General features: G+C 40.1%; 1 protein-coding gene across 1 annotated transcript in view; it reads right to left on the reverse strand.

Moving 5' to 3' along the window:
- The window catches only part of Pkhd1 (PKHD1 ciliary IPT domain containing fibrocystin/polyductin), a 493,369-nt gene that overhangs the window by 35,672 nt on the left and 441,655 nt on the right, over positions 1-16,042 (reverse strand). The window contains exons 62-63 of the mRNA XM_008766937.4: positions 11,921-12,056; positions 4,705-4,792 (exon numbers count right to left, since the gene is read on the reverse strand). Coding sequence (XP_008765159.2) covers positions 4,705-4,792; positions 11,921-12,056 — 224 coding nt within the window. The remainder of the gene's footprint in view (positions 1-4,704; positions 4,793-11,920; positions 12,057-16,042) is intronic.

Genomic DNA, 16,042 nt, shown 5'->3' on the forward strand with positions numbered 1-16,042 from the left:
ATGTTACTAGTACCAATGCCTGGATTGGGATCCCAGAATGAATTTAAGAAACAAAGTAAGTAAAGCCCTAGTATCCATCACTCTCTGTTTTCTGGGTGTCCACGTGATGCAACCAGCTTCCTCACATTCCATTACCATAGTTTACCCCTTCCTGAATCATGTACCAAAATAAGCCCAATTCCCTTATGCTTATTCTACCAGATATTTTGTTACAACAACAAAAGTAACCAATACACCTATATTAAAATAACTTCAATAGGTTTAATTTAGGAGATATATTAAAACAGTTTACTAATTACTTGAAAATCTCATACAATATATTTTGTTCTTATCTACCCTCATTCCTTCAAACTTCCCCCAAACCCACATCCATTGCCCTACTAATCAAGCTCCTTGTTTCTCTGTTGTTTGATCAAGCTCACTGAATATACTTTGGGGAACATTTTATCAATTTTCTCACTGAAACTTTTACAAAAATGAAGGCCTTTTTAGAGTGTTAAAAATTTCTGTCCTACTCAAGTATAGGAGCTAGTTTTAGACTATTCCACAGACCTAGCATGGTCTTCATTGTATCAAATTGAGTTGAAGTGATTTCTCTTCACTGCAAGGTATCAGCTTCAGAACTGAACCATTGCACTGTAATCATACAGACTGGGCTCCTTTTATTCTACCTTTTTTCTTTCAGTGCTAAGACTGAATCCCATGAAGCAATACTACTTTATGCTCAAATTTACCTCCAAGCTACCTCCCCACTGAAAAATGACAGATATCTCATGGGTTTGGAGTACGCTTTGATGATCTTTTTCACAGCAACAACATAAAACTGACAACTAGCTGAAATAACAGACTAACACTAGAGTGGGTTCAAAGATCTTTGTCACACAAAACGTAACAATTGTGACTCAAAATTCCTTTGCTTTAAAATTTAAACCACCCATACAAAAGTCTCTTTCTCCTTTCCTCCCCATTCTCTCAATTAATTTGGTCCACCATTCAGGCACTTACTTTTTTGTGTTTCCACTCTGATATTCCCTATTTTATTAGTAAGAAACACCAAATTTTTGGTCACTGTATTAGGGTAAGACGTCAAAGGCATCCTTCACTCTCTGTTTCTTTTATTTGAAATAAATATCTTGATTCAACTTCTAAAAGGCAATCTCAGTCAATACTCTTTACATTTCTCCTACTGTCCTGCTTATACAGTGTCTATTGTTATGTCTCACCCACTATATTCTAGAAAGCTATCTAACATAGATTTCAGTCTGCCAGGTCCAGCATGGCCAAGGAAGGAATGGTGTGAAATGGTTCCTGCCTGTGGAATGGAACCTGGGTGTGGGTCCTCTGGAGTGCTGATGTTTGCTATAGACAAGCTATAATTTATGTGTTTTCCTTAAGTTCTTCCTTTGGGGTATGTTCTCCCTGTCAAGGTTAGTGACTCCACTATAATCAGAAACAGCTTGATTCCAGGAAGTGAGAATCTGTCTGGTATTCCTTCAGAAAAATGGTGGCTATGGACAACCCTTAAGGCTGTGGGAAAGAACTCTGAAAACATGAGCTCAAGTATACAAAAATTAGTTTGAGAGGTGTTCGTTACAGGATTTTTCAACTATTCAAATCATAAGGATGCAATATAAATTGTATAAGGAGCTTTATAGACCTGAAAGAACAGAGGGCACTGTTCAAATGAGCCAGTTTTATCAGAAAGAAATTAAGGAATAGATAGGAGATTTAGGAAATGGGGAATCTCGGGCAAGATCCCACCCAGCTAAGCTTATTGTTTGTGTTTGCAGTTGAACAATAATAGCTTGGATTTTTAATCTGGAATGAACTACAATCCACAAATGAAGGGGACACTTGTGATCCAGATCTTGAGACTGGAAGACACAGGTCTTTGATCTGGATCTTAAGGAATAATAGCTATGAAAAGCTTAGGTTTAGGTGTGGTGATACACATCTTTAAGAGCAGCAGTCCAGAGACATAGCCAAGGAGATCTCTGAGTTCAAGGTCTGTCTACAGAGCAAGTTCCAGGGCAGCCAATCTTAAGCAGTGAAGGAGTTAGAAAACAGAAAGGTGGTGATAATATTAATAGAACCATAGGCCATATTCCAACTACAGTAAGCAGCAAAATTTAGCTGCTTTGGCCACGTGCCTCTCTGTCTTCAGAGTCAAGGAGTTAAATCATAAAATGATGATTTGCAGGATAATCAAAAGGAAACCTGGGGTAAATGATTAAATTGATGTATAATTCCTAAAGAAATAGTTTATGCAACAATATTAAAAGACTGGGCTTTGTTCTGCAAGAGAGAGCTATCTTGAGACATAGCTACTGTGAGCAGAAAGCTGTCTTGAGCAGAGAGCTATCTGGAATAGAACACAGAGCTGTCAGCTTGCATTCAGAATTGAATCTCTGTCACAAGAATAATTATAGTTGTGACCCAAAACCTTTTCCTTCTTTGCTTTAAATTGTAAACCACTCATTCAAAAGTCTCTTGTTCTCCCTGTCTCACTACCCTCCTCCTTAATTTGGTACAGCATTAAGGAACTTACTTTTTTGTGTTTTCTCTCTGATCTTTCCCATCTCAGTAAGTAACACCAAACTCCTAATACTGTATTAGGGTCAGATCTCAAAGACATCCTTCACTCTCTGTTTCTTTTATTTGACATATATCACTTGGTTTTACTTCTAAAAGCCAATCTCAGTCAACATTCTTACATCTCCCCTACTGTCCAGCTGATGCAGTGTCCATTCTTGAGTCTCACCAGCTATACTCTGGAAAAGTTAAGAAACACAGATGTTCATTCCTCAGCATACTGGCCTGCTTACAGATACCCCAATGTATGTGCATCTCCCCAAAAAAGCAGCCCAGCCTCCTATTCTCTAATTCTAGAATCCACTGATATCTGCCTTCAACCCGCACTCCCTGATTTTATCCTCTCTCCTTGTTTATCTTAGTTAATAGGCTTCTTTCTCCTCATCTGTAAGTCTGACTTATTCTCCTTAAAATGATGTCTATAGAACACACTTTAGATTTTAAATAGAAAATTGCAATGACAGAACTATTCTAAAATAGCAGAACACACATTTTGTAAGTCTACAAGCAAAGATAAGTACTGACGCCCAACCTAATACTTAGGGACTCTGATCTCCCAGTGTGTCACAGACCGCTGTGACACAACTGTAGGTAACTTTATATCTCAGTGAGTTGGTTACATTTCAGAAAGTGTTTGTTTGATATATCAGATGATCTGAATTTAAAGTATAATAACTACTTCTTACATAAAAGCATGCCATACTTGTTTATTTCTCCTTAGTTCATGAACAAATGTAAATTGAGGGAATTCGCTGCAGAATACATAATCCAACCCTCTCTTTTCCAACTCTAAAAACTCTTCAAATTAAATTATTGATATATGCCTTTTCATATATACAAGCCCCAAGGAAATGAGATGGTGCAGCATTTGCTGCCAGGATTGAGAAAGAGAGCGAGGGAGAGCATGAAAATAACTTAAGCAAAACCTAACTGTAAAGGTTTTATTCTGGGTCACATATTTGTACAATTTATCCACTTATTCTTCTTAGCACTGAGAATACATATTTCTGTTTCCAGACACAAGTCCCAGGCAAATGAATTCCTGGGCAAATCTATGACTATCTACCAAAAACTGTGTCAGAGGATCATTGAGTAGAATACAGAGGAACTAGGTTTTGAGACTTAGTAAAAAAATAAGGGTGTAAGTATTTATTGCTAGCTTAGTCTTCCTTTTGATGCATATCAGGTCAGTAGATGGAATAAAAGAACTCTGAGAATTTGCTGAGCATGTTCACATTTGCTATGAATTCCTAGTGGGATCCCAATAGTTTGGATAAGACTGGAGAATGCCACCTATGTATTCATGTGTTTAAATTTAATATTCCTTGAATACGTGCTTATGAGATGAAACTTTGGGATTCCTGCAAAAATTCTGTCAAGTTTTCTAAATAGTGGGAATATTCACATAGAAAATTATATGAATCATATATTCAATAGAAATTAAGGAAGAAAATGTGATTTGAATTTGTAAGGCCGTCAAATGGAGCCTCCATGATTGAATACTGATGGATTTTTTTGAAAAAGAACACATTAATACACACACACACACACGCACATACACACACATACACACACATATACACACACACACTGTATGTGAACACACACATATACACATGCATCACATACACCATACACATACATCACATACACCATACACACATATACACATACATCACATACACCATACACATACATCACATACACCATACACACATATACACATACATCACATACACCATACACATACATCACATACACCATACACACATACACACACATACATACACTGCACATGCACATGTGTGCTCTCTCTCTCTCTGTCTCTCTCTGTCTCTCTCTCTGTCTCTGTCTCTCTCTCTCTCTCTCTCTCTCTCTCTCTCTCTCTCTCTCTCTCTCTCTCCTTTGCATGTAATACCCTGTGGTAGTTGTGGCATTCTGTCAGAAAAGAAAATCATCGGCCCTTGAAATTCTACAACTATGAAGCAAACGCCTTTTCTTTATAAAATTGCCAACTTCAGATGTTTTGTTATCATGAAACAACTAAGTCAATATGAACCTTTGTTGTGCAAGGCAGTAATAGATACTTGATCGCCACTGGCACCTACCTACCTTTTAGCATTGATTCAGATGTCCCTTCCAGGGAAACTGAAATAATCCAAGGTTCTGAGGGGAGACCCAAAGCTTCCACTCTCTCATTCTGGAAATAAGAGAAGAAAGAGAAAAGACTGGATTAAGAATATCATAGTTTGGAGGTGGGCACTCCTGAGGCTGCAGAGCGGAAGAGACCACCAACACTGCTCACCCCTGCCCACATCCCTGGCCCAAGAGGAAACTGTATAAGGCCTCTGGGCTCCCGTGGAGGAGGGCCCAGGAGCGGCAGGACCCCTGCCTGAGACACCGCCGGAACCTGAAGGAAACAGACCGGATAAACAGTTCTCTGCGCCCAAATCCCGTGGGAGGGAGAGCTAAACCTTCAGAGAGGCAGACAAGCCTGGGAAACCAGAAGAGACTGCTCTCTGCACACACATCTCGGTCGCCAGAGGAAAAAGCCAAAGACCATCTGGAACCCTGGTGCACTGAAGCTCCCGGAAGGGGCGGCACAGGTCTTCCTGGTTGCTGCCGCTGCAGAGAGCCCCTGGGCAGCACCCCACGAGCGAACCTGAGCCTCAGGACCACAGGTAAGACCAAATTTTCTGCTGCAAGAAAGCTGCCTGGTGAACTCAAGACACAGGCCCACAGGAACAGCTGAAGACCTGTAGAGAGGAAAAACTACACGCCGGAAAGCAGAACACTCTGTCCCCATAACTGACTGAAAGAGAGGAAAACAGGTCTACAGCAGTCCTGACACACAGGCTTATAGGACAGTCTAGACACTGTCAGAAATAGCAGAACAAAGTAACACTAGAGATAATCTGATGGCGAGAGGCAAGCGCAGGAACCCAAGCAACAGAAACCAAGACTACATGGCACCATCGGAGCCCAATTCTCCCATCAAAACAAACATGGAATATCCAAACACACCAGAAAAGCAAAATCTAGTTTCAAAATCATTTTTGATCATGATGCTGGAGGACTTCAAGAAAGACGTGAAGAACTCCCTTAGAGAACAAGTAGAAGCCTACAGAGAGGAATCGCAAAAATGCCTGAAAGAATTCCAGGAAAACATAAATAAACAAGTAGAAGCCCATAGAGAGGAGACACAAAAATCCCTGAAAGAATTCCAGGAAAACACACTCAAACAGTTGAAGGAATTAAAAATGGAAATAGAAGCAATCAAGAAAGAACACATGGAAACAACCCTGGATATAGAAAACCAAAAGAAGAGACAAGGAGCTGTAGATACAAGCTTCACCAACAGAATACAAGAGATGGAAGAGAGAATCTCAGGAGCAGAAGATTCCATAGAAATCATTGACTCAACTGTCAAAGATAATGTAAAGCGGAAAAAGCTACTGGTCCAAAACATACAGGAAATCCAGGACTCAATGAGAAGATCAAACCTAAGGATAATAGGTATAGAAGAGAGTGAAGACTCCCAGCTCAAAGGACCAGTAAATATCTTCAACAAAATCATAGAAGAAAACTTCCCTAACCTAAAAAAAGAGATACCCATAGACATACAAGAAGCCTACAGAACTCCAAATAGATTGGACCAGAAAAGAAACACCTCCCGTCACATAATTGTCAAAACACCAAGCGCACAAAATAAAGAAAGAATATTAAAAGCAGTAAGGGAAAAAGGTCAAGTAACATATAAAGGCAGACCTATCAGAATCACACCAGACTTCTCGCCAGAAACTATGAAGGCCAGAAGATCCTGGACTGATGTCATACAGACCCTAAGAGAACACAAATGCCAGCCCAGGTTACTGTATCCAGCAAAACTCTCAATTAACATTGATGGAGAAACCAAGATATTCCATGACAAAACCAAATTTACACAATATCTTTCTACAAATCCAGCACTACAAAGGATAATAAATGGTAAAGCCCAACAAAAGGAGGCAAGCTATACCCTAGAAGAAGCAAGAAACTAATCGTCTTGGCAACAAAACAAAGAGAATGAAAGCACACAAACATAACCTCACATCCAAATATGAATATAACGGGAAGCAATAATCACTATTCCTTAATATCTCTCAATATCAATGGCCTCAACTCCCCAATAAAAAGACATAGATTAACAAATTGGATACGCAACGAGGACCCTGCATTCTGCTGCCTACAGGAAACACACCTCAGAGACAAAGACAGACACTACCTCAGAGTGAAAGGCTGGAAAACAACTTTCCAAGCAAATGGTCAGAAGAAGCAAGCTGGAGTAGCCATTCTAATATCAAATAAAATCAATTTCCAACTAAAAGTCATCAAAAAAGATAAGGAAGAAAAAAAAGATAAGGAAGGACACTTCATATTCATCAAAGGAAAAATCCACCAAGATGAACTCTCAATCCTAAATATCTATGCCCCAAATACAAGGGCACCTACATATGTAAAAGAAACCTTACTAAAGCTCAAACCACACATTGCACCTCACACAATAATAGTGGGAGATTTCAACACCCCACCCTCATCAATGGACAGATCATGGAAACAGAAATTAAACAGTGATGTCGACAGACTAAGAGAAGTCATGAGCCAAATGGACTTAACGGATATTTATAGAACATTCTATCCTAAAGCAAAAGGATATACCTTCTTCTCAGCTCCTCATGGTACTTTCTCCAAAATTGACCATATAATTGGTCAAAAAACGGGCCTCAACAGGTACAGAAAGATAGAAATAATCCCATGCGTGCTATCGGACCACCACGGCCTAAAACTGGTCTTCAATAACAATAAGGGATGAATGCCCACGTATACGTGGAAATTGAACAATGCTCTACTCAATGATAACCTGGTCAAGGAAGAAATAAAGAAAGAAATTTAAAACTTTTTAGAATTTAATGAAAATGAAGGTACAACATACCCAAACTTATGGGACACAATGAAAGCTGTGCTAAGAGGAAAACTCATAGAGCTGAGTGCCTGCAGAAAGAAACAGGAAAGAGCATATGTCAGCAGCTTGACAGCACACTTAAAAGCTCTAGAACAAAAAGAAGCAAATACACCCAGGAGGAGTAGAAGGCAGGAAAAATCAAACTCAGAGCTGAAATCAACCAAGTAGAAACAAAAAGGACCATAGAAAGAATCAACAGAACCAAAAGTTGGTTCTTTGAGAAAATCAACAAGATAGATAAACCCTTAGCCAGACTAACGAGAGGACACAGAGAGTGCGTCCAAATTAACAAAATCAGAAATGAAAAGGGAGACACAACTACAGATTCAGAGGAAATTCAAAAAATCATCAGATCTTACTATAAAAACCTATATTCAACAAAACTTGAAAATCTTCAGGAAATGGACAATTTCCTAGACAGATACCAGGTATCGAAGTTAAATCAGGAACAGATAAACCAGTTAAACAACCCCATAACTCCTAAGGAAATAGAAGCAGTCATTAAAGGTCTCCCAACCAAAAAGAGCCCAGGTCCAGACAGGTTTAGTGCAGAATTCTATCAAACCTTCATAGAAGACCTCATACCAATATTATCCAAACTCTTCCACAAAATTGAAACAGATGGATCACTACCGAATTCCTTCTACGAAGCCACAATTACTCTTATACCTAAACCACACAAAGACACAACAAAGAAAGAGAACTTCAGACCAATTTCCCTTATGAATATCGACGCAAAAATACTCAATATAATTCTGGCAAACCGAATTCAAGAGCACATCAAAACAATCATCCACCATGATCAAGTAGGCTTCATCCCAGGCATGCAGGGATGGTTTAATATACGGAAAACCATCAACGTGATCCATTATATAAACAAACTGAAAGAACAGAACCACATGATCATTTCATTAGATGCTGAGAAAGCATTTGACAAAATTCAACACCCCTTCATGATAAAAGTCCTGGAAAGAATAGGAATTCAAGGCCCATACCTAAACATAGTAAAAGCCATATACAGCAAACCAGTTGCTAACATTAAACTAAATGGAGAGAAACTTGAAGCAATCCCACTAAAATCAGGGACTAGACAAGGCTGCCCACTCTCTCCCCACTTATTCAATATAGTTCTTGAAGTTCTAGCCAGAGCAATCAGACAACAAAAGGAGATCAAAGGGATACAGATCGGAAAAGAAGAGGTCAAAATATCACTATTTGCAGATGAAATGATAGTATATTTAAGTGATCCCAAAAGTTCCACCAGAGAACTACTAAAGCTGATAAACAACTTCAGCAAAGTGGCTGGGTATAAAATTAGCTCAAATAAATCAGTTGCCTTCCTCTATACAAAAGAGAAACAAGCCGAGAAAGAAATTAGGGAAACGACACCCTTCATAATAGACCCAAATAATATAAAGTACCTCGGTGTGAGTTTAACCAAGCAAGTAAAAGATCTGTACAATAAGAACTTCAAGACACTGAGGAAAGAAATTGAAGAAGACCTCAGAAGATGGAAAGATCTCCCATGCTCATGGATTGGCAGGATTAATATAGTAAAAATGGCCATTTTACCAAAAGCAATCTACAGATTCAATGCAATCCCCATCAAAATACCAATCCAATTCTTCAAAGAGTTAGACAGAACAATTTGCAAATTCATCTGGAATAACAAAAAACCCAGGATAGCTAAAGCTATCCTCAACAATAAAAGGACTTCAGGGGGAATCACTATCCCTGAACTCAAGCAGTATTACAGAGCAATAGTGATAAAAACTGCATGGTATTGGTACAGAGACAGACAGATAGACCAATGGAATAGAATTGAAGACCCAGAAATGAACCCACACACCTATGGTCACTTGATTTTTGACAAAGGAGCCAAAACCATCCAATGGAAAAAAGATAGCATTTTCAGCAAATGGTGCTGGTTCAACTGGAGGGCAACATGTAGAAGAATGCAGATCGATCCATGCTTATCACCCTGTACAAAGCTTAAGTCCAAGTGGATCAAGGACCTCCACATCAAACCAGACACACTCAAACTAATAGAAGAAAAATCAGGGAAACATCTGGAACACATGGGCACTGGAAAAAATTTCCTGAACAAAACACCAATGGCTTATGCTCTAAGATCAAGAATCGACAAATGGGATCTCATAAAACTGCAAAGCTTCTGTAAGGCAAAGGACACTGTGGTTAGGACAAAACGGCAACCAACAGATTGGGAAAAGATCTTTACCAATCCTACAACAGATAGAGGCCTTATATCCAAAATATACAAAGAACTCAAGAAGTTAGACCGCAGGGAAACAAATAACCCTATTAAAAATGGGGTTCAGAGCTAAACAAAGAATTCACAGCTGAGGAATGCCGAATGGCTGAGAAACACCTAAAGAAATGTTCAACATCTTTAGTCATAAGGGAAATGCAAATCAAAACAACCCTGAGATTTCACCTTACACCAGTGCGATTGGCTAAGATCAAAAACTCAGGTGACAGCAGATGCTGGCGAGGATGTGGAGAAAGAGGAACACTCCTCCATTGTTGGTGGGATTGCAGACTGGTAAAACCATTCTGGAAATCAGTCTGGAGGTTCCTCAGAAAATTGGACATTGAACTGCCTGAGGATCCAGCTATACCTCTCTTGGGCATATACCCAAAAGATGCCTCAACATATAAAAGAGACACGTGCTCCACTATGTTCATCGCAGCCTTATTTATAATAGCCAGAACATGGAAAGAACCCAGATGCCCTTCAACAGAGGAATGGATACAGAAAATGTGGTACATCTACACAATGGAATATTACTCAGCTCTCAAAAACAACGAGTTTATGAAATTCGTAGGCAAATGGTTGGAACTGGAAAATATCATCCTGAGTGAGCTAACCCAATCACAGAAAGACATACATGGTATGCACTCATTGATAAGTGGCTATTAGCCCAAATGCTTGAATTACCCTAGATCCCTAGAACAAACGAAACTCAAGACGGATGATCAAAATGTGAATGCTTCACTCCTTCTTTAAGTGAGGAAAAAGAATACCCTTGGCAGGGAAGGGAGAGGCAAAGATTAAAACAGAGACTGAAGGAACACCCATTCAGAGCCTGCCCCACATGTGGCCCATACATATACAGCCACCCAATTAGAGAAGATGGATGAAGCAAAGAAGTGCAGACCGACAGGAGCCGGATGTAGATCGCTCCTGAGAGACACAGCCAGAATACAGCAAATACAGAGGCGAATGCCAGCAGCAAACCACTGAACTGAGAATAGGTCCCCTATTGAAGGAATCAGAGAAAGAACTGTAAGAGCTTGAAGGTGCTCGAGACCCCATATGTACAACAATGCCAAGCAACCAGAGCTTCCCGGGACTAAGCCACTACCTAAAGACTATACATGGACTGACCCTGGACTCTGACCTCATAGGTAGCAATGAATATCCTAGTAAGAGCACCAGTGGAAGGGGAAGCCCTGGGTCCTGCTAAGACTGAACCCCCAGTGAACTAGACTATGGGGGGAGGGCGGCAATGGGGGGAGGTTTGGGAGGGGAACACCCATAAGGAAGGGGAGGGGGGAGGGGGATGTTTGCCCGGAAACCGGGAAAGGGAATAACACTTGAAATGTATATAAGAAATACTCAAGTTAATAAAAAAAAAAGAATATCATAGTTTGAAGATTCTGAAAAAAGAGATGTGGTCACACATATATGTTATAAATCACACATGTACTCCCTAGAAGAAGGAAAGGGAGGAATGCATTTCTTCTCATGTAAACATCAAAATTGATGTATTGAAAGAAGAAAAGGGAAGTTATTTTATGGAGACTTAAAGCAGGGTGTGTAAGAGGAGAAAGTGGACTGGAGTTACAAAAGAGAAGGGTTTCACAGCTTTCCTAGGGAGGCTGGTAAGAAAGAAAGGGAATGGAAAAACGCATCTGAAGGAAGCAGCTCTATGGTAGAGCACTCGTTTCTCATAGGCACCACTCTGGGTTCAATCCTCCATGCCCTCAGAAGGAAAAGCAATAAGCAGAGCCAAAGCCATGGAGTCTGAAGGCAAGATTTCATCAGAGACGTGAGTCTTTCCTTCATGAACAGAACCAGCACTGGGAGGGAAAGACACATCAGAAGTCTCTGTTTTGCCTGTGAGAAATTTCAAACCCTCATAGGCAATGCAAGAAGACACGGTGTGATTTGCATGAATGACCAACGCAGTGAGGACGTCTGTGTGCTGCCAATTTCATGTGGCAGACGCTCTGTGAATGTATATGGGGATGTTTAGAAATACAGCCCATCCTGTGGAGAGCTAGTCAGATCGGAGAAGTTACCTTCTCATCCAGGAAGATGAGCCGTGGCTGAATCGGTAATTCTATTCCCACTTCCCCATCTGAAGGCTGCACCAGGATGGAAACCACAGAGGGCCGGGTATATATCTGGTTTCCAGTTATTAAACTACTTGCATTTCTAGAAAACACAAGATGAATGGGATCAAAGCATCCATAGTATTGCAGGATCATTGCAGTTGCTGTTTTCCATAGAGCAGTTGCAGTGCTGAGAATATTTGAGTTGCCTTTAATTTCTACAAACTCCATAAATATGCTGAAGTGGGTAATTCTGTATTTGCACATGAATTGTGTCTCACATATTCTGCATTAGTCATGCTTAAAATGTGGGTAAAGCAATTGAAAGTGAACTTATAATTTCCATCAGCATACATTAAGTTAGGTTCCAACAAACTTTAGTGAACAATATGATGAACTAAGATGCTTACAAGGCAAGAGTATGCTCAGCCATAAGCTGTTGAAATGACTCTTCTGGGAAATACCTTGATTTGTACCATTTCTTAATGTCTATGGCACAAATACTTTCCCAGCATGGCTGAGTCCAAAATACCTAGATGCCACTAAACAAAGGTCAGGGGAGAAGACCCCAACTCCAGCACGCTGCCATTTTTAATCCATACTCTCCAAATGTACTTGCATTAAATAGATACCATAAGTGCACACTAATTGTAGATTTTAGAATCAGAGGGTGAAAATAAAGATGGTAATGGATATTCACTGTGCACTATGTGCTTTTAGCCTTTCCTGTATAAGGTTACTATATCTTTTTTTTTTTTTTTTTTGGTTCTTTTTTTCAGAGCTGGGGACCGAACCCAGGGCCTTGCGCTTCCTAGGTAAGCGCTCTACCACTGAGCTAAATCCCCAGCCCCAGGTTACTATATCTTTAAAAGGGCACCGTGAGCTAGATGCTTCTATGTATGTTTGAGGTACCAAAAGAAGGATGTAGCAGAGCTTTTCTAAGCTGTAACTGTTTTTGCCACTGATCCAGGGAGCTATATTGCTTCTCTCTCTGTTCAAACACGCATGTTAATTGCTGGTGAGACCTAGCGTAGAATAACTACATAACTTCTGATACCTTGAAGCAACTTTGACTCAGGTGCTTTGGAGTGCTGAAAGATGTAACTTATGAGGACATTAACAAGTCACTATTCCCTTTATCTTATGCATTACATATCATAGGCATGCAACAGATGCTTCACAGGTAAGTGGAGATCTATAGATAACATATACTGTACATTTGACACCAACATGTAGTGTTATTTGATAAGCCGCTTTCAAAGCAGTTAGCCCTGGTCTAATGAGGTTTTCATTATATTTTAAACTGTAGCCTCAATTAAATATTTCTAAGTCACATATTCCATTTTTTTTGTCTTCTACTCTCCCCTTGTGGGAGTAAGAAAGTATTAAGTAATATTGATCAAACGCAGCATGTGATGGGTGAAGGTAGACATTAGTTCTGAAAGAGGAAATAATGGAAGGATTATTACAATGTGTCAAAAAATATGACATGTCTCTATAGGGAACAATTTCCTTGCGCTCTCTGAACCAGAGAAAGGTACAGGCAGGATGGGAGTAGACGGTGCTGGGAGCTCGGTTTATCTACCAAGCTATGGAAGGCACTGGCTGCTGAAACCTCTCCCTGGAAGTTCTGTACCCAATCATCATGTATTAGTTTGCTTTGCTTGAGTAGCTAAGGTTCCTTCCTTTGTTAAAAAAGGTACAATGTACACTAGCGTTGTTTTTAAAATCTATGCCAGCATTCCCCATCCCCAGGTTGAGATGCAGCAGATTATTAGAAAATTTTAACACCATTACTAGACTATATTCCTCTCCTACACTCACCCTCAAATGTTTTCTGGTGAGAAATGGGTAGGGGCCAGCAGCTTGGGTTAAGGAAATTGAAAATCCCATTAAAAATTCTGACATAAGTTCATTGGTATCTGGAGACGCTAGGTTGGGAAGCAGTGGCCTGAACTCTTACAGAAAGGCCTGTTCCTGACACACTTTAAAGTTTATTGTGAGCAAACATCTCTTATTAAATGTAAACAGCCTCTCACCGGAGGTCAGAGACGTGCGACTGCAGAATATCCCAAGGTAATACCACTTTAAGCTCCACATAAACTCCTAAGCAGTTTCTATCCTAAAACCTGACCGTAGGTGGTACAGTTTTTTACGATATGTTATAATAGTGCAATAAATCTGTTAGCTTAAAATCGAATCTCCGTGGCCTTTTAGAGAAATCATCATTAAATGCTGGGTCCTGTTAATGATGCCATTGAAGTGAAATTGTTTAATCTGCTAAGGGGGTGAAAGGTCACCAAATGAATTTTTTATAATACATCAACTTGACACGCAATAGGGAAAACTGTAATAGATAAAAGCAAAGGAAAAGGGCACTGTCTTCTTCTGATAGGTCAATAGCAGCCAAGAGAGTCACTCATCCACTTTCCTTTCACGATGGGGCTCCTTTTGCATTTAATATGGACACCCAATTAATACCTCAGTACCACAGACAACCTCATTTTAGGTGACTTATAGCAATTTCTCCCCCTTCCCTGAAATGAAAGTGATCACAATACATCATAGCATTGTGCGAATTAACGTTAATTGATTCAAGTTACCAAGCAATGATGGGCCACTTATATAATCTAGGCGTTATTGGGTGCTAGAAGGGATGGAGGGAAGATTAGATTCCAGTGTCCGTTGCTGTGACGACGGGAGTCACCTGACACCTTGTTAGACAGTTGTAAGGTTCTATTGCTGGCCCCAGTGGGGTCGTCAGTAAACTGGAGTGATGTCCAAACATCATTACACGCTGCTCCAATATTAAAGCAAAGGGATTAGCAACTTATTGCAAGCAACCTGGATTTGTCATTGTGCTGTCGTTATCCAATTTCCAACTGCTAATGTGACTGTAGCCTGCAGGCAGAAGGACCTACAGCCAAACTTTAAAAAATGGGGGAGGAAAGTTCCCTCCATCTCCTCCGGTTTCAAACACTATTTAACAGCTTGCAATGCTCAGTCAACTATGTGAAATATATTTCTCCCTGCAATATTTAAGTGCAAGCTGAAGAAGGGAGATCATAACAACACAGAAATTTCCCAGCTCAGAGACCACCAGTAATCCTTCTAGCATGGGCTTCTAAATCTAGTAGTCATAACATCCTTACCTCCTAGACTTGGCCCAAGTGCAAAGCAAGGACAAGATAAGACTTGGCAGACATAGCCAATGGAAATAAATAAAACCTAGTAGTGAGCCCTGTTTCTCAACGAGCCCTTCTGTGATGACTGTGGGTGCTGTTGGGGACTTCTGGTGCTTCTTCCTCATTGTGTTTCCCACACCCCCAGGATTGTTAACTAGTTTTACACTAAGCAAAACAAGATTAAAAAGCAAGCAAGTAAACAACAAAAAGAAAACAAATCTTCATGGTTTTATTAATTGTCCAAGGTATCCTGAACACCTACGGTCTCTCTTCTTTTCAACATACTAGACAATTGACAATCTCGATGTACCATGAACTAGACTTGAATAATGGAATGGGGAAGTTTCCGTACCCTGGAAGAAAAAGTTTTCCAGTCAATTCCATTTGTCAATCAATGTTAGACCTCCTGGTCTGTGTAAAAACTTCTTGAGGCAGCATAAGATATGCAAAGATAAATAAAACACTATGACTCTGCCCCTGGGGAAGACGCTTCTGTACTTCTGGAAGACAAGAATGACTTTCCTTGCTATCCCTCTGAATTGATACAAACCATTTTACTCACATTTATTGATCCTTGAGATCCCTATTAAACCCAGGCAGGCTCCCTTAGCAACTGTCCTCCCTAGTTGGGAAGAGTGTCTTAAGGTCTAACAGTTTCCTACTGGCACTGTGGTCCTGTCATTTCCAGCCTGACACATTGCAAGTCCCTACTACATCTCCCCATAACACTTCACCCCCCCAGTACCTGATGTGTCTTTTCTTCACACACTTAAGTCATCCACTGTCTCAGGAAGGATATTACCCATCTTGGCCTGACCAATTTCAACTTTGGGTATACTGCCCACACATACAAGCTTACTTCTGGGCTAATCCATTTGTGGTTAAACTCTTAGAATGGCCTGAA

The sequence above is a fragment of the Rattus norvegicus genome, chromosome 9 (assembly GCF_036323735.1).
Source record: "Rattus norvegicus strain BN/NHsdMcwi chromosome 9, GRCr8, whole genome shotgun sequence".
In the NCBI taxonomy this organism is placed as follows: Eukaryota; Metazoa; Chordata; class Mammalia; order Rodentia; family Muridae; genus Rattus; species Rattus norvegicus.